The sequence below is a fragment of the Rattus norvegicus genome, chromosome 14 (genome assembly GCF_036323735.1).
Source record: "Rattus norvegicus strain BN/NHsdMcwi chromosome 14, GRCr8, whole genome shotgun sequence".
Taxonomy (NCBI): domain Eukaryota; kingdom Metazoa; phylum Chordata; class Mammalia; order Rodentia; family Muridae; genus Rattus; species Rattus norvegicus.
In genome coordinates, this window is record NC_086032.1 from 81,273,921 (window position 1) to 81,295,441 (window position 21,521).

General features: G+C 49.0%; 2 protein-coding genes and 1 non-coding gene across 9 annotated transcripts; 1 reads left to right on the forward strand and 2 right to left on the reverse strand.

Moving 5' to 3' along the window:
- Positions 1–1,834: 1,834 nt before the first annotated feature.
- Tacc3 (transforming, acidic coiled-coil containing protein 3) lies at positions 1,835–15,974 on the reverse strand. Of its 5 annotated transcripts, XM_006251329.4 has the most exons (16): positions 15,644–15,899; positions 13,069–13,231; positions 12,796–12,938; positions 9,978–10,310; positions 9,202–9,283; positions 8,398–8,842; positions 6,865–6,917; positions 6,445–6,554; positions 5,466–5,553; positions 5,284–5,385; positions 4,848–4,924; positions 4,726–4,769; positions 4,067–4,227; positions 2,441–2,547; positions 2,239–2,359; positions 1,835–2,052 (listed from the first exon to the last, which is right to left on the reverse strand). In XM_006251329.4, the coding sequence occupies exons 2-16, from the start codon at positions 13,228–13,230 to the stop codon at positions 1,984–1,986; spliced, it is 2,097 nt and encodes a 698-aa protein (XP_006251391.2). In that variant the 5' UTR covers position 13,231; positions 15,644–15,899; the 3' UTR covers positions 1,835–1,983. The 5 variants fall into 5 exon arrangements, with proteins under 5 accessions (XP_006251391.2, NP_001004424.3, XP_006251392.2 ...); NM_001004424.3 differs by lacking the exon at positions 9,978–10,310 and having other exon boundaries at positions 15,644–15,778; XM_006251330.5 differs by lacking the exons at positions 1,835–2,052; positions 2,239–2,359 and having other exon boundaries at positions 2,494–3,965; positions 15,644–15,974.
- On the reverse strand, positions 7,109–7,237 carry LOC120096793 (small nucleolar RNA SNORA18). Its single transcript, XR_005493630.1, has one exon. It is a non-coding gene; the product is annotated as a small nucleolar RNA SNORA18 (small nucleolar RNA).
- Tmem129 (transmembrane protein 129, E3 ubiquitin ligase) lies at positions 15,932–21,496 on the forward strand. Of its 3 annotated transcripts, XM_039091979.2 has the most exons (5): positions 15,932–16,157; positions 16,446–16,747; positions 18,923–19,397; positions 19,810–19,969; positions 20,066–21,444. In XM_039091979.2, the coding sequence occupies exons 2-5, from the start codon at positions 16,543–16,545 to the stop codon at positions 20,312–20,314; spliced, it is 1,089 nt and encodes a 362-aa protein (XP_038947907.1). In that variant the 5' UTR covers positions 15,932–16,157; positions 16,446–16,542; the 3' UTR covers positions 20,315–21,444. The 3 variants fall into 3 exon arrangements, with proteins under 3 accessions (XP_038947907.1, NP_001119746.1, XP_038947908.1); NM_001126274.1 differs by lacking the exon at positions 15,932–16,157 and having other exon boundaries at positions 16,466–16,747; positions 20,066–21,496; XM_039091980.2 differs by lacking the exon at positions 15,932–16,157 and having other exon boundaries at positions 16,676–16,808.
- The last annotated feature ends 25 nt before the right edge of the window (positions 21,497–21,521 follow it).

The following is a 21,521-nucleotide window of genomic DNA, read 5'->3' on the forward strand; positions in this document are numbered from 1 at the left end:
TCCATAACAGCTAACCCAGATTCTTGGCCTCAATCCTACTCTGCACAGTATCATCCTTCATGTCTTGTGGCTCATGATTGGCTTTAACTCCTGGTGGTTACTACCTAAGGACCTCCAGCTGCAGACCAGGTTGTCTCCACAGCAGGTCCTGTGACCACGGGCCTGGTTAAGGGGTGGTTACTTCTGGAGTGGTAGATCCACTGGGCCTCTCTCTGGTTGAGACCCATCCATTCCCTATTGAAACACTGCCTCAGGTTTAGCTGTAGGCCTGTATGCTGTGCTTGAGTCCGTCCAGACATGCAGATCTCCTCAGCCTTCTTGCTGTTTTGGCAGGGCTGACTAGGTCACAGCTGAATTTTGGACAAGCTCTATGGATCTATGGGGCTTCTGGGCCTGTCCAGGATCCTCACCACAGACTGTGTCCCCAGCCCCACTCTTGTACTACAGAATACATGCAGGGTAGCATACAATGGGGTCTTTCTTCTGAGGCACTAGTTCTGATTGTAGTTTGACTTGAGAGGTCTACTCAGCTCAGTTTTATACACTGAGCTTTTATTAAGTGTGTGTCCTGCTGTGGGCATGTCCACAGCTGCCCTTCAGTATCTGCAGGGTGGTAGAAAGCTGGAAACTAGTGGGACCTGTTGCTGCCATCCTGAGACAGCACTTTCTTTTCATGTAGCTCCTTGCTTCGTGGAGTCTCCACTCTAAACCGTGTGCCTTAGCAGCCACAGATGTAGCCACCTCTACATCCTTGTGGTACCCAGTACCCAGGATACAGGCTGCCAGGTCAGCACCAAACTCATCAAGCTCTGGCTACTTAGCTTTTGGTTTTAAGTGAAAACTTGAGTCTGACTTTTGATGTATACAGTTGGAAGGTATCAGGGATTGGGTACCTCTCTCCCAAGCTATGTGGCTGACTAGATGCCTGAAAACTGGATAGTTGAGCACACCATCTCCTATTTTTTCATTCCCTGGTGGGTAGAGATCAGGCTCATAAAAGGCTCCCACAGCCAAGGAGCCAAGATGGCTGAAAGGTCTAGTGGTAATGGCTTTCTTGCTTGCTTCCTTATGTATAGTGTTCTGTCTGCATATATGCCTGTACACCAGAAGAGGGTGCCAAGATCATATCACAGATGGTTTTCAGGACCTCTGGAAGTCTGTGCTCTTAACTGCTGAGCCATCTCTCCAGCCCGTTAATTGCTTTCTTTAGCCTCAGGCGTGCTGGGCTTTGTACAGCCAGTTCTTCTAGGAGCTAACTTTCCATCTTGGAGTGAAGCTCCTTAAGATACAGGATGTTCTAAAGGGAGTAAAACATCCCATTCTACAGGGAACCTCCTTAAGCTCAGTACGTAAACAACTCAATAGCTTCAGGAAGTCTCTGAAACCAACCACATTTTCTGGACCCTTTCTCCCTTCCCAAGTTTTTTTTTTTTTTTTTTTTTTGGTTCTTTTTTCCGGAGCTGGGGATCGAACCCAGGGCCTTGTGCTTCCTAGGTAAGCGCTCTACCACTGAGCTAAATCCCCAGCCCCCCAAGTTTATATAATAGCAGTTCTCAAACCCTTTTTGGTGTTGAATGACTCTTTCACTGGGGTCCCCTAATACTATCAGAAAACATAAATATTTACGCTATGATTCATAATAGCAAAATTATAGTTATAAAATAGCAATGCAAACTTTGTGGCTGAGGGTCAATACAGCATGAGGAACTGTATTAGAGGGCCATGAGGAAGGCTGAGAACCACTGTTATAAGGATTGCAGAGACACTTTCAAACAAGCTCAACTACCTGGAGAAGGCACGTGAGCTTGTTAGAAACAACAGGACCTGGCTTGACTTTGAGTTTGAAATTAAACTTTACTCTTTTCAAAGTAATGTAACTTAGAAATGAATAGAGGTTTAAATAAACCACACAGAAGTCAGACAGACAAGGAAATGGGCAGACAGACAGACAGACAGAAGAGGGCTGGCGACAGTCAGCTGTGGTCAGATCTTCTTCTCCATCTTAGCAATGAGTTCATCGCAGATCCTGTTCAGTTCATCGTTCTCTTTAGTCTGAAGGAGAACAGGCGAGGCTGGCTTCAGAGGGAGTGGCTACTGACTAGAAAGATCCCACCCGTCTCAAGCAGAAAAGGAGACTAGAAAGGAAAAGGCTGGCCCTGGACTTCCTGAAAGATAATGTCCAGGAACCCCTGAATCAAAGCCAGCTCCTGAGCAGGCCTTGGGGTCTCTGTGTCCTACCTTCTGCTCCACAGTCTTCTCCAGTGACTGGATCTGCAACTGTGCCTTCCTCAGGCTTGCCTGGAGAGCCAGTGCCTCTGCTTGGGCCTTGCTTCGCACTTGGGCGATCTCTTCATTTGCCCTTGAGGTAGAGACACAGGCTAGGCCTGGCCCAGTCACAAGCTAGCCAGCCCTCCGTCCCAGGATGGGATCTGATACTCACATCTTGAGTTTTTCTTCTGCGTGGGCCTTCAGCGCCTGGTACCTCTGGCCTTCTTTTCCAATCTTCACTATGTAATCCTCAACACACTTCTTCAGTGAATCTTCATTCTAGAGAGTGAACAAATAGGAAACCTTAAAAGTACATTGTTCCACCAAGGCTGGGGTTATGTCCAGGCTTGGCATATGGGACTCCCAGGGTCAAGTGCAGACTGTAGACATTTAAGGTTTTGGGGGACATTAGTGATACACAACTTGACATTTTCTCTTTAGAAAAAGCCTTGTCTGGTCTCAATGGGAGAAGATGCCCCAGGGAAGAGAGATGCTGGTGGGGGTGAGTGGGTGGCTGATCACCCTCTCAGAAACAAAGGGTGTGTGTGAAGAGCTAGGGGAGGGGAGACTGGGAAGGGAGGCAACATTTGGAATGTAAATTTTAAAAAAGCACCCCTTGAGCTGGGTGTGGCTGTACATACCTTTGATCCTAGTACTTGAGATGCAGAGGCAGGCAGACCTATGAGTTTGAGGCCAGTCTGGTCTATGAAGTGAGCTCTACAACAGCCAGGGCTCTTACACAAAAAAAACCCGGTCTTGAAAAACCAAAACAGTCTATCCCACCTTCAAGGTAAAGAGAGCTTCTGGACTGTCACCTCTGGGAACTGAGCCTAACCCCCAGACCTTAGTACCAGGCATCAGTTCTTACTCGAGTGCAAACCATGACTAGGATTCCTACAGATTGTGACTGGGGGTAGCACAGTCCTGAGGAATATAATATATGCAGCCTTGCTCCTCTCAGCACACTCTGGGCCTCTCATAACCACTACTGAGGGCCATGTAGCAGGAGATACGAGAGCTCCGCAGCTGGTTTCTGACATGACTTGTTTTTTCCACTTGACCCCATGGGGAAGTCTAGTTTCCCCTTTCTTGCAAGATATTCCTGAGCCCACTGTTAGCTGTTCCCCAAACTCCATTGCCCAAAAATACCAATCTCTGTGTGGTGACTTGAATATGCTTGGTTCAGGGAATAGCACTATTAGGTGTGACCTAGTTGGAGCAAGTGTGTCACTGTGGGGGTGGGCTTAGAGACCCTCTTCCTAGCCATGTAGAAGATAGTCTTCTCCTGGCTTCCTTCCAATCAAGATGTAGAACTCTTGTCTCCTCCAGAAGCATGACTGCCTAGACACTGCCTTGATCCTGGACTGAACCTCTGAACCTATAACCCAGCCTCAATTAAATGTTTTCCTTTGTAAGAGTTGCCTTGGTCATGGTGTCTGTTCACAGAACTCTATAACTGCAAAGTTTTTTTTTCCCCTCTTTTTTTCTTTTGGGAGGACAGGAGGGTTGAAAAGTTAATGGAGAGTGAGCTAAGGGCCTTGTGCATGCCAGACATAGTAGCACTAAGCAGGGAAACCCTCAGTCTCTTCTGCTGAGGCTCCTAAAGCCTCTAAAACCACATCTCACAGATCGGCCGTGCTCTCCTACCAGAGTCTCGTGGTGCAGCTTGTCCTGCTGATAGATAGGCTATCACGTCCCTGGTGCCAAGGAACAGCACAGTTAAGAACCCAGATGTACGGAACACAGCTCAGCCAGAAAGGGATTAACATAGCAAGGACCGAAAGGGGATACAACGCACCTTCTGGTAGCCTTCAATCACTTCCTTCTGCTTCTCAAACCGCTTGAAGAGGTCAGAGAAGGACTTCTCCATAGAGTTCAGATCCGCAGTAAGTTGGTCTCTCTCTCTTAAAATCTTTTGAATTTTGTCTTCAGCTAGTTCCTTCTGTTTCTCAGCCTCCTCTTAAAAAAAAAAAAAAAAAAAAGCACCTGGGATTAGAAGTAACCACCCCACTGGATGCCAGAAACAGCAGTGACACAAGGGCTGAGGCAGAGCAGCAGGAAAGAGACAGGCATCCAGGAACAGCAGGTATGGACACTACTGAGTGTCCCATAACAAGACTCTCTGGGATGTAGCCCAGGCCCAGAACGCAGCTGGTTTTCCATGTCAGCCTCTAAGGAGCTTGCCTCATGACCCAGCAGTGAGAGGCTTAGATTAACACCATCATACGTGGTTTATGGGTCTTGGGGAAAGGAGAGCAGGGAGACCTATCGGAGCCACTGCTGGCTAGAGGTTCCTCAGGGACACCTGTGTTTCTGCTCTGATGCCTGCAATTAATTATCTCTGGGGAGGGGAAGGCAGGACAGGGTACAGTGTGACAGCTGCACAGAGCATGGGTTAGGAGAAGAAATAAACAATATGTTACCTCCAACACAAGGGGAGACGCAGCTGGCACTCACCCATTGATTTATACACGATCTTCTCAAATCCATCAACGATCTTCCTATAGGAGGAGAGAGGATGAGCATCTGTGGCTCGTGATATGAGCAGACCTGGTCAGCACTGGTGTCTGTACTCTTACCCCATCTCCAGATACTTCGTGTTGAGGTCCTCATATTTGTTTCTCAGCTCCAAGTTCTCCTGCTGCATCACGTTCACCTACAAAAGCCACACGCCTGGGTCAGAGATGGACCAGTCACAGGGCTGTGGGGAATCTTCCCACAGGGACGGTTTCCTCAGTCTCTGAGATATGTTCCTGAGCTATGCTAACATACTGCCGTATGAAGTCACGTGGGGATGCTGGCCATGCTCCTGAGGGGAACCCAGCAGGCACTCGAGGACTATCTCTTAATGTATTAACTTACATTACCCACAAGGGGGCTCCCCAAACCCATTCAGTTGTCTGTATAAAAGCAAGTACCACAGGCCCAGGTGAGGGCCCTCGGACTGTCTGAGATAGAGAAAAGGATGCAGGCAATTCCGGTAGGCAGTGTTACAAAGCAGCTGCCTGGTCTCACCACTGCATCCAGGTCTTTCTGACTGTATTTCAGCACGTCCACAATAGGCTCGGCAGGAAGGAGACCTCGAGGCTCAAGGACACACAGGGGTGGGGCCGACACCTGTGTGGATAAAACATAGGTTCTCAAGATCTCCTCTCTTTGGATCACAAAAATCGCACCAAAGATACCAAAGTGCTTACAGGAACATCCAGACCTCCCAAGAAATCTAAGTCGACGAGCTTGGCTTCTGTTGGATTTCCGGAGCCAGACTCCTCTGTATCCTGTGTACTGAAACCAAACAGGCAGCAAGATCACCTCGTGCTGAGTACTCAATAGGGCATAAAAGTCAGTAGTGTTGTCTTAACAAGCTTTGTGTTTGGGTCTTGGTCTAAAAACAAATACAAACAAGACAGAGACTAGGAGTTGGGACTGGAGAACTAGGCCTGGCAGTTGCTGCCTCCAGCCCCCTCTGCCACCTGCCCCTCACTGTCCCTGTGAGGCAATGCCGTGCTTCCCTGGCTCATAGCAAGCTGTGCAGACAGTGCAGATGCCCTACTGCGGAGTCCTCAGAATGTACAGGGTTAATACCTAGTTAGAGGGGACAAATCTTTCCTTCCCTGGGCTCAAGGGTCTTGTGTTAGATTTAGCACATAATTCTCAGTAATATTTGATTATATTTTCTTCTAAAGTACTAGTTATCAGCCTGGGTTTTCCACAGATGTCAGATTTGAAGGCCCTATGGTTTCTGTCACAACAATTCGGATCTACCTTTTTTTTCCCCCCCCAGAGCTGAGGACCCAACCCAGGACCTGCTCTACCACTGAGCTAAATCCCCAACCCCCGGATCTGCCTTTATAATACAAGTCGTCATAGACGATGCATGAAGGAACAGGCCTTTGAAGTCCACTCATACAAACAGACTGTCTGGCCTGGCCCAGGCTCGTGCCCTCCTGTGCAATCATTGCTTGTGTGGCTGTGTGAAGAGCATGGCAGAGTACCTTACTAAAACACGGACTACCTGATCGATGAGGCTGGCTCTAGGCTCAGAGTCCTGTTTGTCTATTACCATCACTCATTTTAGCTGAGATTAGCCTTTTCCCACAAGTTTTCAATCAGTACATTTAGTAACAGCCACTAGATTCCTTGGCTCATGCTAACAGCTTCAAAGGAGGAACATACCTATTTGTCACTGGGGCCACTGGCACTGGCATTGACCGCAAAGGGCTCTCTTTCAGAAGGGGGTCAAATTTCAAGTACAAAGACTGCTTCCTCCAGGCTGACTCCTTGAACTGAGAGTTGGAGATGGGACAAGGAAAAGTAACAGGATTCATCATTGATTTAACAGATACCAGAAGCCAGGATGACCTTGTTGAGCAAAGTGGGCTGGGGAGACCACAACACACCCCGATAGGTCCAGGATTATCTGGGAGTGAGGGGACACCTGGGTCAGGACACTGTTGTAAGGCAAGGGCTCTTACATGCAGCCTTGACCAGACACAGTACAGGAACTAAAGGATGCTCCAGGAGCCAAGGATAAGTGGCCTAGGCTGACTGATTTACACATTGCAGTCGAGGCTGTCATAACGGGCAAGTACCTACCGAGGAAGTTCCAAATTGCTCCAGATAATCCACTTCAGCACCAGCACCTAGAACTGAAACAATGAGTGGTATTAGCCATTCCCCCAAGTACCGCAGGTTCTGAGGGCCACATGCCCAAAGTATTCAACAGAGTGGGATCACTGTTCTTTGAAATAAATTCCGAGATTGGTTCCAGCACCCAAACTAGCAGCTTCTCTGCTTCTATGAAGAAAGCCCTAGGTGAGCCCCCAATTGTTTTTTTGTTTGCTGTCTTGTAGTTCCTTCCCACAGACCTAACGAATAGTCATGAGTCAAGTAAAACCACAAGTTACTATACGAGGCGTTTCCAACGATGTGTGGCTACCAGAGAAGCCCCATCGGGATAGACCTCAAAAGGAGCCCCCAATTTTATACAGGAAGAAAAAGTACTTTCTTTCCCTTTTCGTATTCAATAAAGACACTTAAAAATTCTACCCAACGTTGACTGAATGAGAAGATGTGAAATCCATGGATAAAGACCCGACTTTTTCATTCTGGGGACTGACTGGCTCTCTAGTCTGGCTGGCCTTGAACTCTCAAGAGGACCCTGAATTTCTTTTTGTGTTTTTTTGAGACAGAATTTCTTTGTGAAACCCTGGCTGTCTGGAACTCACTGTGTAGACCAGACTGGCCTTGAACTCACAGAGATCTGCCTACCTGTGCTGGAATTAAAGCCTGTGTCACCACTAGCAGGCTGGCCATAGTGTTTCATCACAGCAATAGCAACCCTAAGACACTGCCCCATCTTTTAAGGACCAAAAGCTGATTCTCCCACCTTCCCCTTCTAGAGACAGGGTTTCTCTGTGTGACAGCCGGGGCTTGGAATTGGCTTTGTAGACCAGGCTGGCCCCAAACTCAAGAGATCCTTCTGCATCTGCCTACCCAATGCTGGGATTAAAGGTGTCACCATGCTTGGCTGGGAGCAAAAGTTTGTCAGGGAAAAGCCTGTGGAATAACTGCCTGGAACCTGCAGGTACGTAAGTGTCCACAGGGACTTTCAGAGAAACCTATGGTGACACCTTGGGGCCACAGTGTAGGCATAATGCTATTGTAATCTGTAAAGATTATCCTTGATCCTTTATTCAAGTGCTGACGAACCTCCCTCTCCCCCCCCCATATTTGGCTGCAATCTGGACAAGACACTGTAATGATCATTTTAAGTATCTCCTGCCTGAATTTTGTGTAAATATTGCTCCCCACTTACTCTCAGACTTGTCAATAAAAGCTGATCGGCTAATAGGGTTGAACTTCCAAGACCGAGGATTGGGGGAGGGAGTGAAAGAGGGACTAGATTCCACAGGCGAAAAAGAGACACCAAGGGGCCAGACTGATACTAAAATGCAAGTGTTTTGGCTGGGAAGTAGCCAGATTAGTTTAGAGTAATAAAACAGATTAATAACTGCTCAGCTACTGTACTATAAAGCTTATAAATCTTATAGTCTGTTTCATTTATTTGAGAGCTAGCCAGTACAGAGAAAAGATTATCACTTTTAAAAATGCATTTATGCCACATACCTTCTGCTGGGTCTCTAAAGCTCTCTTCCTTTGGGTCCAAGAGAGGTTCTGGTCCCTGATGGGAAGACTCTGGCACTGGTTCAACAGGAAGGGTCACTGGCTCACTGTCCAAGAGAGGTTCTGGTCCCTGATGGGAAGACTCTGGCACTGGTTCAACAGGAAGGGTCACTGGCTCACTGTCCAAGAGAGGCTCTGATCCCTGAGGGGTAGGTTCCAGTACTGGCTTGACTGGAGGGGTCACCGGCTCACTGTCCAAGAGAGGCTCTGGCCCCTGAGGAGTAGGTTCCAGCACTGGCTTGACTGGAGGGGTCACTGGCTCGCTGTCCAAGAGAGGCTCTGGCCCCTGAGGGGAAGGCTCCGGCATCGGCTCGATTGGAGGGGTTACCAGCTCACCGTCTGGAAAACTTGTGAAAGCTGAAGGGCTCAAGGAATTCAAAATTCCCTCCTGGAGAGAAAGTCAGCATCACCTTGTAGTGAGGTTCTGGGTGAGGGAGAGCCCCGCTCACTCTTTCCTTAAAGTAAACCCAGACAGGGAGGCAGCTTTAGGGGATGGGAGATAGTGTTGTATCCCACCCTGTTCATAGAAGAGAGCTGGTAGCCTCTTCTACTATGTTATTTTTCTGAGACAAGGTCTCACTCTGAAGCCCTGCTTGTCCTGGAACTCACTATGTTGACTGGGCTGGCCTAGAACTCAGAATCTGCCTGCCTCTGGGCTCCATGTGCTGGGATTAAAAGTATGCACCACTGTACCTCAATGCTGTTCCTCTGCTATGCAGTGTATAATAGTGTTGACAGCACACATACCTGTAACTCGTCCTCTGCTTTCAGGATCTCGGCTGCCATCTGAACCACAGGTACATCGTCCACTGGGGCTACCGGCAGCTGGCTGGAGAGACAGGGTCATCAGAGCTGGGCCTTCCCCATGTTCCTGATCCTGCACTGAACTATTATTTACCTCCCTCCTACGCTGATCACGTGAAAACTGCTCATGCTAAAAAGTACATGAAAATTATGAGGAGGTTTCTCTGGAGGTAACAGTTTATCTGGCTGCTGGAAAGCTAGTTTCAGGTCACAGCTGCCTCTGGAGTACCCAAGGACAGTGGCTTGTGGTACCAACCAGTTTTCACCTGATTGGTAGCCTATGCTTTCTTATAAAAGAGATGTTCTTACCACATAGAGAACCTCTTTTTTTTTTTTTTTTCTTTTTTCCGGAGCTGGGGACTGAACCCAGGGCCTTGCGCTTGCTAGGCAAGCGCTCTACCACTGAGCTAAAACCCCAACCCCATAGAGAACTCTTGATCTGACTTCTCAGCCAGGGTGCTGGGATTTCTGGGAGCTACCCGCACTGATTTGCTAGTGATGCTGCACGTACGCTGTAAGAACTCTGGAGCGCCTCTCCCAGCGTCTGGGGATAGGGACTCTGGAGCTGTGCCTCTTTTGGACTAACCCAAGACCTGTTTGTCTTGAACTAAAAAGGATAGTAGTATGTTGGCTACATAAAGAGGTGGCATTTAGGCCCCAGATCACACACACATTAAATAAGCTGCCCTGAGATGACAACGTTCCCCTTTCCTACTTACTGGCTTGGAGAAGACTCCACGTCTGTAGGCCCAGCACTCAGCTGCTCAGCCACAGGCAAGGACAACCTGTTCTTGGGACTTTCAGGGAGCTTAGCCTTTTGGCCATTATACTTGGAGTCACTTCCAAATGGGTTGAAGTTTGGGTCATCCAACTTCTCCCAGTTAAGGTGATAAGAGCCCCAGGGTGTAGGCTGGGGACATTCATTTCTCTCTCTGGTCCCATCTCTTTCTTCTGTTTCTTTGGGGCACTGCTCCTGGCTGGTCTCTGATTTCTTCAGGAGAGGCTGGAGGCCAGGTCTCTCTGCCAGTCTCCTTGGTGAAGATACCTTTGTGCTGGTTGTACCATCAGAGAAGTCAAATTCTAGACTCATAGAATCATGACTTGAATGGATGACCATTTGGCTAGTGGCGGCTTCCTGAGTACTCGGGTCTGTGGCCCCATCTGTCTCAAGAGGGCCAGTTGGGATTGAGTTCTTAGGACTAGATGAACACAAACTAGAAGGGGTGTCAGTGCCTGCTGCTGGCTCGGGTGCCTACAATCTTGGGATAGGCGGAGGCCTTATCAGTCAGGTCTCCAGTGTTCCACTTTACTACTAAACTGCTTTTGTAAACTATTTAAACTGCCCATGTCTCTTCTCTCTCGATAGAATCCATTCTTTCATAAGATAAGAACTGCAAGATTGCTATACCACCTCCTAGGCTAGGACCTCAGATATACTAGAAATAAGCCCTGAAGAATCAAATACCTATCCAATCGCTCTGGTCATCCCCCCACCCTCTACCAAACTCACTCGAAGAGCTACCACCGGGGCAGCCTGCTTCTTTGGACACAGGATCGGCAGAGTGTTTTAAGTTGGTGAATGGCAATATGGTCCATGCATGCCTAGGCCCCAAGGATAAGCTTACAAGTGACATAACTGCTACCACTCAGAGCTGCCCTTCCAGCAGCACAGGAAGAGACAACTTCTTGGTCTCAAAGTAGGCTGGATTTACAGCAGCCAAGCGCCAACTGCTGGCTCTGTGTTTCTGAGGTTGTTATAGACCAACAGTGTTTGACACCAATCTCACTCAATCTCACTGGACTGAATTTCAGTAAAAAAAAAACAAAAGAACCCCCCCCCCAAAAAAAAACAAAACCAAAATGAAGTTGTAAAGTAACAAGGACACCCTAAAAAAGAAACAGACTTGGGGGTGTTTTGATAGGACAGAGATAGCACAGAGCCCAGAGAGTTGTAACATTAAAGAGCATAGGAGTGATGCTTTATTTCTCATGCCTCCCCCCACCCCACCTCTCTTGTAAATTAGAAAAAAGCTTCAACAGCTGAATTAGTAAAACTGGAACAAACCCATACCAAAGTCCCTTCCTGCTCTGGATGTGTTTTTAATAATTTTCTGCTTAACATTCATTGGTGTCCTTCCTGTATTCATGTCTGTGTGAGGGTGTTAGATCCCCAGGAACCGGAATTGGAGATCAGTTGTGAGCTGCCATGTGGGAGCTGGGAATTGAACTCAAGTCCTCTGGAAAGAATTTCCAGCCCTAAAGATGTGCTCTTGGTGCCAGATTGGTGAAGTTCTAACTCCAAGGCCCTCCTCTCTAGGTAAAAGGTCAGCATCTGCTTGTCTGACTTCCACCAAGGAAATGTCTAATGTACCTATGGATGAAGCTTTCCCCTGTCCTTTTAGCTACACCATTCTTAATAGTTCCTCCTTTGTGTATATTTGCATGCAGATGTGTGGGTACACATGCACACAGTACATGCATGGTGTATGACCACTGTGTATGTGCGCATGTAAATGTATAAGAAGCCGGAAGTCAACACTTGATATCTTGCTCAACCATTCTTTACTTTGTATCTTGGAGCACAGAGTTGGCTAGAAAGCTTGACAGATTCTATCTCCACCTAACTAGGGCTGGAATTAGATGTGCACCCTGCTAGCTTTTTTGATCTAGATAGTGAGGATTAAACTCAAGTCCTCATGTTTGTATAGCCAACAATACCAAGGGTGCCACTCTGAGGCCCCAATTAATCAATCCTATGGTAATTTCTCTGTTTATCAGTCTATCTGCCCTTTCCAAGTTTTGAGCACGGGAAGCCAAATGATAATTTTAAGCAGCAGGGAGAGATGAACAGAACTCACTAGGAAGGAAACTACAAATAATCTTTTTTGGAAATAAGATCTAATTATTCCATCAAGTTATAGAAATAAAGAATGGGTGGTAGGTTTTGTGGGTTGTCCTGATGCTGTTTATATTCTGATGTCAAATCTGCTTCCTCAAGAGGGGCTGTCCCCGACAAGCAACCTATCATGTACTCTGGTGATCTCATGTGAATCTTCTCCCCATTTTAACTGGTCAATAAAGACTAGAGCCTTGATCGGGCAGTGGAGGGGAAAGATAGGACTGGAGGTTTCAGAGTGGGGACAGATAGAGAGAGGGGAGAAGAGGACGAGGGGGGAAGGAGAGGAGGTGGAAGCTACAGTGAAGCAGAACCAACGGCAAGTAGCAAGAGTCTCATAGCTGGGAACAAGTTTGTACAGTGACAGATCTGCACAATCTAGGCTCTTAGCTTATAACTGGATTGTGTGTTTTTTATATGGGCTCACTGGGGCTGGTTAGGGACCCAGCAAGAGTGAGGGATGGAGTTAAAACAGTCCAATTATCTGATGACTAACTCTCAACTAACAACTGTGCCAGATACTCCATTTAAGGGCAGTGCTCAAGAGAAGAAGACGTCTAGATAGGACAGGACCGAAAGCTTTGGCAACAACCCTCAGAGAGGACAGAACTGCAGAAGAGTTAAAAGGCATCAACACTTACTTCTCTTTCTGTAAGAAGACACAGTGGTCATTTTGTAATCCAACACTGTCATCCAGAGCAAAAGGAGCCTCAAGTTTGCTGGTCATATTAGGACTTAAGATCCTGTGTGTCTGTGGATCCCGAAGAGGTGTCTGAAAAGTCACCTAGTGAACGGTGGAAAGTGCACATGCTGTGACACAAGCCCTCACAAGTGAGCCCGAGTGCTGCCGTGAGGGTCCTCAGAGAGTCAATCCCAGGTACCCGCTGAGGACATGCATTACAGCCCACACTTACCTTTGCGGCTTTAGCCTGGTTCTTGGGAGGTACATTTTCTTTCTGTGACAGGCGAAGAACAGAGGATCTTCCGGTAAGTTCTGGTGCTGAAAACAGGAAGTCACGGCTTTCTGAACTCTTCTCGTTGGGGACATTTTCGTCAGTTAAGATATGCAGATTCATCCTGGGAAAACAGTATGTTGTAGTCACTGGGAGGTCAATGATGCTGCAGTGTATGTACAGGAATCCCCCACAGGTATGGCAGGGAGGTATCCTACTTCCGGACAGGTAGAACTAGTACTTTTTTTTTTTTTTAAAGATTTATTTATTTAATGTATGTGAGTACACTGTTGATCCCTTCAGACACACCAGAAGAGGGTACTCTACCCCATTACAGATGGTTGTGAGCCACCATGTGGTTGCTGGGAATTGAACTCAGGACCTCTGGAAGAGCAGTCAGTGCTCTTAACCACTGAGCCATCTCTCCAGCCCCAGAACTAGTACTTTTTACAGGGATAGGTAATACTTCAAGTCGGTGCCATCTTCCAGAGGAGGCCTGAGTCCCTTGTACTGCATTGGAGACACTGCTCCCTTGTGCTAAATTGCTAAAAGGGTTCAGGCAGGGAAGGAAAGAGAACCAGGAGTTCAGAATGACTCCCATTAATGTATTACACTTAAGGCAAGAACAGAGGAACACAATTTTGGTTTGAAGACGACTACAGAAGCAGGGTGGTAGAGGAGAGCACCTTTCATCTCGGCACTTGGGAAGCAGAGGCAGAGAACCATGGATTCTTGGGGGCAAAACCTTGGGAGCTCAGGTTGAGGAGTAAGGAGAGGCACTGGGGAGGGAGGGCATCAAAAGAGAAGCTATTGCTGACTTTCCTTTAGGAGCCCTTGAGGAAAAATGGGAGAGGGAAAGAACCAGAGGTTCCCTTAGCAAAAAGAGAATTAGACTAAGTTGCTCAGCAAGGTGCACAGGTCATGAGATAAAGGGGAAACAAATCAAGAGCAAGTTTTAGGCTTTTTGGCCAGAAAGCTTGGGGAAAGGGCACTGCAATGGCTGTGGGATTTGCAAGCATCGGCCTCTGGGCTGTACGGCATTAGATGAAGTCTTTCAGGCAAGAAGGCAGAAGAACAGTTGGCTCGGCCTTTGTTTGGGATTGGATTTTGGGGGGTGGGGTGGGGAGTGTTGGCGCTTGTAAAGGGGAGGTCAAAGGTTGGCATGAGGTGTTCTCTTCAGTTGTCCTCCACCTTGTTAGACTAACTGAACCTGGAGCTTACTAAATCAGCAAGACTCTGTGGCCAGTGGGCTCCAGGGATCCTCCAGTCGGCCTGCCCAGTGCTGGGATTGCAGACAGGTGAGGCTATACCACCCAATTTCTAGGTGGGTAATGAGGATCCAAAGTCAAGTCCTCAGGCTTGTTTGGCAAGCACGTTACTGTCTAAGCCATGTCCCCAGCTCCTGGAGGGAGTTCCTGGGGACGAAACTTGACAAGCTAGGTTTGGGTTCTGATGTCTTCTTGGTGCAGGAGTGACTATGGGGTGGGACAGGGAGCATATGAAGTTTTGTTGCTGCTGCTGCACCTGTCGTTCTGAGATCAAATATGGGGTCAAGGCACCTACGGGAGATGATAAAACTGAAGTTGACTAATGGTCTCCCAGGTGGAGTTTGGGGGTTGAAGGAGGAAGATGAAACACATCCCACCTGGAACAATGAGTTGGCAGGTGTGTACAATCAATGCCTGGAAACATGCATTTCTGAATAAATTGTATAGGTATAGGCATGAGGTCATCCTGGTAGCTAGAGTTGTGGAAAAAGGCCTTAGCCTTAAAGGACTCTGTTCAGAGAAGGATGCCATAGAGAAGAGAAACTTATCACGACCATCTGGAAGAAAGCGTTTCCAAGAGAAGCCATTTATTCTGAGGTTGTGGCCAGGCCGTACAGAAGCAGGACTTAGGGCTGGAGAGATGGCTCAGCGGATAAGAGCACTGACTGCTCTTCCAGAGGTCCTGAGTTCAATTCCCAGCAACCACATGGTGGCTCACAACCATCTGTAATGGGATTTGATGCCCTCTTCTGTTGTGTCTGAAGATAGCTACAGTGTACTCATATACATAAAGTAATAAATAAATCTTTAAAAAAAAAAAAAGAAGCAGGACTTAGAGGCACAGACCCAGGAACAAGAAATATCCCCTGTGAGAGTTGGTTCAGGAAGACAGTAGACAGATAGCACAGTTTCGCAGAAAAGGTGGAGAAAGAGACTTGGGGCGAAAGATGTCCTGGCTCTGGGACGAGAGTTTCATACAGGAGACCCTCGACTAAACAGGAACCTGGCGCGGCCTCTTTGGAGGACCGACATCAACTAGGTCAGACCGAGACCACGGGCAGGCCGGCCTGCAATGCCCAGTACGCCGGTTCCAGTCCTGTCTAGGAGGCTAGGCCCATCCCTTAGCTCAGAAAAGAGGGATGAGGGGTGGTTGCTTAACAAAGGAGCGAAGCTGCGGAACAAAAGAACAGCAACTCAGCTTGAAGAATCCAGTTCCGAGGGGCTGATCCCCACCCCGCGCCCAAGGGAAGTAAGAAAGCGCCGTTTACCTTTCCTGCCTACGGCTGCGGAGCCCTGGGCCCGCGCGGACGCCAACCGCAAGGGAGGAGAGCCGTATTTGCTCCGCAACAGAAAAACGAGCTAGAGAAACCGAGCCAAAGGAATCCGAACAAGCTCTGCTCTCTCGGTCCGTGAACGTCGTCCGCTACGCCCGCCCCAGATTCAAATACCGAGAGTTGACGTTCTGCAGCCAATCAGCGCGCTGCAGAAGAGGCCTCTGTATAGCTGGCGGCAGCCAATAGCAGGCCATACCAGTCCCGCCCTTCATGCGCAGGCAGTTCCGCTTCCGGGATTGAGGGCACAGTGGGAGCGTGGGGGCATATGGGAATTGTCGTCTAGCATCTCGGGCCCAGTGGGCTTGTTGGTAGCTAGTGACTGTGAGATCCACCACGGGACAGACAATCTCAGAGTCGGCCGCGAATGCGGTTAGAGAGCAGTTCGCCCTGGCTTGGCTTTTCTCAGCTGTTAAATGGAACCAGCTGCAGTGTCTCCTCCGAACTGTTTGTAAGGAAGAAGCTAAACCCATACCAGGGTGTCTGGGTGGCTCACAACTTGTGGATCCGCACAGGATTCCGAGAATTACCCATTCAGAACGCCGGGTGCGGCCTCACGAGACTCTGTCTCCCAGGATGCCCTTCGGGTTACCTGATAGGAAAATAGTCTCCCACAGGGCCCCGCGGGTAGCCTGCGAAGGGACTCCATTTCCTAGAATGCTTTGCGGGTGTCTTGACAGGAGTCTCTCAGTCTCCCAGAATGCCTCACGGCTAGCCTGACTAGGACTCTGTTTCCCAGAGTGCCTTTGGGCCGGTCTGGCGGTGGCTGCGGCAACCTACCAACTGTCCAGAAGTAGAAGCTGCTACCCCTGCCTGGCCCGGTGAGCGGCGGCGGGATGGACAGCCCTGAGGTGACCTTCACGTTGGCCTACCTGGTCTTCGCAGTGTGCTTCGTGTTCACGCCCAACGAGTTCTACTCGGCCGGGCTCACAGTGCAGAATCTGTTGTCGGGCTGGCTGGGCAGCGAGGACGCCGCCTTCGTGCCTTACCACCTTCGTCGTACTTCCGCCACACTACTGTGCCACTCACTGCTGCCGTTGGGTGAGCCTCCTGTTTGCGGGTCGGTGGTTGGCGCTTAACTGGGCGCTTGGAGACTCCAAGGGTGAGGAGGCTCCCCGCCAGAACCGGAGCAGAAGTCGGTCAAGACCTGGTGCAAGCGAGCGGGATCTCTGCAGCCCTGGCTGTGAGCTGGGCGCTCTAGGGCACTCTGTGCTCTTCCCAGTTGGGAGGCGGCGGCCCAGGCGCTGGCCTACTAGTCACCACTAGTCACTCGGATGGGGCTAAGCTCCAGTCTTTGACATCACTGAGGCTGGAGTGCAGAATCGTACAGCTTGTTTGCCATGTTGGGCGATTTCTAGGAAAGGGCTCCCGTTGATTCATTCCAACACGGGCTGGAGGGCTCCCGGGGAAGGTGGGTGTAAGGAGTGCAGGCAGAGATGAAGACGTTCAAGGTTGGGTATGTTAATGCAGAGTCTTTTTTGCCGGGCTAGGTCTATGGCCCTTTCCAAGGCAATGGTATGTGGTGCCCCAAGTGTAAGCGAGACCTCTGAGAGGCTCATCTGTCGGCTGTTTGGAGGGAAAGCTGGGGGAACAGCTGTGATATAGCACTGATTGAAGTCTGGGATCCAGATGAAGGAGACCTTTGGAGGAGGATACAGGGACAGGGAAAGATAGGTCTGGGAGGATAAATGTGTGATGGCCTGTCATACTTGCAGCTTTGAGCACAGGAATGAATGATTGGTGTGAGGATGCAGCAGCCTCGGCTCCAGGGAGATGGAGGCAGGTGTGGTAAATAGAAACACTCAGGTCTGTTTTGAGGAGGGTGGAGGAGACTCCATTGGAGAACTGGAGATGGAGCTGGCATGGTTTGGTTTGGGAACCTAGTACTCTGCAAGGCAGATGAAGTGAGGCTCTGAGGCAGGACTCCTGACCAAGGGCTGTCCAGTGGGCACTCCCATGCCTGAACAAGGAACCAAAGTTAATAAGCACAAGTCACTCAGGGAGGTCATATCGAGAGCAGACAGACGGTGGCGCTGTTGCTACGTAACCATAACAAGTTATTTATTTATTTATTCATTCATTCATTCATTCATTCATTCATTCATTCATTCATTCATTCATTCCGGAGCTGAGGACCGAACCCAGGGCCTTGCGCTTGCTAGGCAGGCGCTCTACCACTGAGCTAAATCCCCAACCCCTCATAACAAGTTATTTTAACATGTAGTGAATTGGCTAAAAGTAGACATTTACTATTGTTTTTTTGTTTTTTTTTTTTTCCTTTTCTTTTTTTTTTTTCGGAGCTGGGGACCGAACCCAGGGCCTTGCGCTTGCTAGGCAAGCGCTCTACCACTGAGCTAAATCCCCAACCCTTACTATTGTTTTTTGCAGAATGGAGCCTGCTCAAACAGTACCTACAGATCATTTTGATGTTCAAGTTGTTCCCTGTTGGCTCAACAGGGCCCTAAAACTGTTTTTTTTTTGTTCTTGAAACATGCCCTATCATTGGGTACTTGCTTACGTTCTTGGACAGTGCCCCAGCTCTGAGATGGGCTATGTTGGATCTGCCTCCTCAGAGGAAGCAAAATTGAGATACCAAGATATAGCCCAAAGAACTGTCTCAAGTAGGCCAGTGGTCAGTTTATGCAAAGTCATCATTTCCTTTTATTTTTCTAGGACTTTTTTTTGTTTGTTTGGCGTGTGTGTATGTGTGTGTGTGTGTGTGTGTGTGTGTGTAGCCATGGCTGTCCCAGAATTAGCTCAGTAGATGAGGCTGGCCTTGGATCCATCTGCCTCCGAGTGCTGGTATTAAAAGTTTGAGTCACCGGGGTTGGGGATTTAGCTCAGTGGTAGAGCGCTTGCCTAGCAACCGCAAGGCCCTGGGTTCAGTCCCCAGCTCCGAAAAAAAGAAAAAAAAAAGTTTGAGTCACCTCCAACCAGCAATTTTTATTTTTATTTTTTTCTACTTGGCAATTTTTGGGAAGTTATAGTAGTAAATTGAAAACATTTTCCTCTAATATGTGGTGCCATTGCTCTGGCTAAGGGCTGAGGCAGGCCTGCTGTGGAGGTGCAGACGTAAAAGCAACATGTCCTGGGACTAGGTGACTAAGACAAGGCTCAGGGTTGGCAATGAAAAGGAAATAGCTCTTCCCTTCCCGAAGCACAGGGGTAGCATTTGTGGTCTTCAGGTCGTCCCCTGAGATGTCTTTTCTTCTGCAGGCTACTACATGGGCATGTGCTTTGCAGCCTCAGAAAAGCAGCTCTACTCCCCCGGTCAGGCCCCAGAAGCCTGGCAGCTCTTCCTTCTCCTGGCTGTGACCCTTCCCCTTGTCTCCTGTACCCTGATCTACTATTGGTCCTGGGATAGGTGGGCCCGGCACCCACTGGCCCAAACCCTGGCCCTCTATGCCCTTCCACAGTCTGGTTGGCAGGCGGTTGCCTCTTCCATCAACACAGAGTTCCGACGGATTGACAAGTTTGCTACCGGGGCACCTGGTGCCAGAGTGATTGTGACAGACACATGGGTAATGAAGGTGACCACATACCGTGTGCATGTGGCCCAGCAACAGGATGTTCATTTGACTGTGACAGAGTCTCGGCAGCACGATCTCTCGCCAGACTCAAACCTACCTGTGCAGCTTCTTACCATACATGTGGCAAGCACCAGCCCTGGTGCACAGCCCTTTGATATTAGGTGAGTACATGGTGGCTATGACTCATGCATCTCTTAGGAGGTGTTAAGGGTGGAGGAGGATGGAGGCACTCCTGGGGTTTATATGACATTGGTCAGTTGAACCCATCCGTGTCTACCTCTTCTTGCCTTCTGCTTTCTTTTTGTTGCTCCTTCTGCTCTGTCGTTGAGCTGTCCCTATACCTTCTTGGGATGGCCTAGAAGTGTAGTTTGGTGGCACTTTAGCTCCAGATGCTTCCTATCCTCTGTGCTGGGGATGAGGGAGTCTGTGGACTTTGCCTTGCTGGCCATCTTTAGTGGCTACTTCACGGAGGTGGCTTGTTTTCCCTAGCACTGGCTGCTTTTGGTTTTGAATAGCTTTAGGTTGTGGACCCAAGGGCAGATTGTCTCAGCTCATTAAGCATGCCTCTTGCAGGCTGAACTCCTCAGAATATGGCGAACTGTGTGAGAAGCTCCGTGCCCCAATCCGAAGTGCAGCCAATGTGGTCATCCGCCAGAGTCTAGGCGACCTCTTCCTAGAAACATTTGCTTCTCTTGTGGAGGTCAACCCAGCCTATTCAGCACCCAGCAACCAGGTGAGGGCTGGCCCAAGTGGGAGTGGGTGGTCCTCCTCCCAGGACCTTCTTGTCTGCCTTTCTGTAACCCCTTTTGTTTCAACTACCTCTCTGTAGGAGCTCGAGGCTTGTATAGGCTGCATGCAAACACGGGCCAGCGTGAAGCTGGTGAAGACCTGCCAGGAGCCAGCGGTGGGCGAGTGCCAGCAGTGCTACTGCCGACCCATGTGGTGTCTCACTTGCATGGGCAAGTGGTTTGCCAGCCGCCAGGATCCCCAGCGCCCTGACACTTGGCTAGCAAGCCGTGTGCCCTGCCCCACCTGCCGTGCCCGCTTCTGCATCCTGGATGTGTGTTGTGTACGCTGAGCATCACAGTATATTCTGTGTCTCCACTAGCCACTTAGGGAGTGGCTACAGCTCCTTGACTTCGGCAAGATGTCCTAGTTAAAGCACACACTTAATCTACAGCCACTCTCTACCTTGAGTCTATGGTCAGTTGAAGAGTTTTAGAAGAAATTCTCATGGAAATGCTCTATCCCTGACCTTCAGCGGGATCCCCTCTTCCTGTTTACCTCCAGGTGGGGCTGATATGCCACATAGGATGCTCCAAAGCCCCAGGACATTGGAGTTTGGCCCAAGAGCCTTCATTTGGCCTGTTTGCCTTACTTTCTATTACAGAGCATACCTGTACCTCAGTTACCAACCAGACCTGCGTCTGTCCCAGGCCCTGTGGTGGTGGGTAGACGCTGACCATTAAGAGCGGGTCACCGGGGTGCCACTCTAGTGTGAAGGCCTTTTCTAGGGTGTCTTGGTGACTGTAGCCAGCCAAGGGACCACTTCTTGGTAGGAAGGCAAGGGCAGCAACCTAGTCCATCCAGTACAGAGTACCCTCCCAAGTTACTCATGAGGCTTGCATATGTTTTAGAGGATCCACAATACTTTTGGGGTCTTGCTTCTCCAGTCCTGGGAAGGATTTTAGGGAAGCCAAGGAGAAGAGAGCCACAGTACTACCCAGAAAGAAACCCACCAGGAATGCAGTACAGGGTGAGCCAAGGCCCTGTGGGGAGCTTGGCTCAGGAGAGGATACCTCAGTGGTTAGGGTTCTGATGGACTACTACTCACATATCTATGGAACAGATGGGTGGGGAAAAGGCTGCCCTTTACCCTCCATCTCTGACACAAGTATAGCTGCTAGAGGGGAAGACCTCTCCTTCAACTTGTAGTCCTGAAGCACCTACACTGAGTTGTTGAAAGCAGCAGTGACAGACCAAGCTAGCCCCTTATCCAGCCAACACTGCACCTAACCCCAGGGATTTGCAAGCTCAGTTCTGCCAGTCCCCAAGTATGACTCAGAGTCAGCCAGTTTCAAGGGCTGTCTGCCCAGCAGAGGCCAAGTGGTTTGAAGTTATTTTTTTAACCACAGAAGAGTTAATTTTATACAGATAAATGTAAATGTAGCTAAATGACACCGTATTTAATAAAGTGTTCCTTTTCAAGTGATGTACTTCATTTTGTTTAACCTGTGAGTAAAACCAAACGTTTACAATACAATGGCTGCAGGATGTTGGAAAAG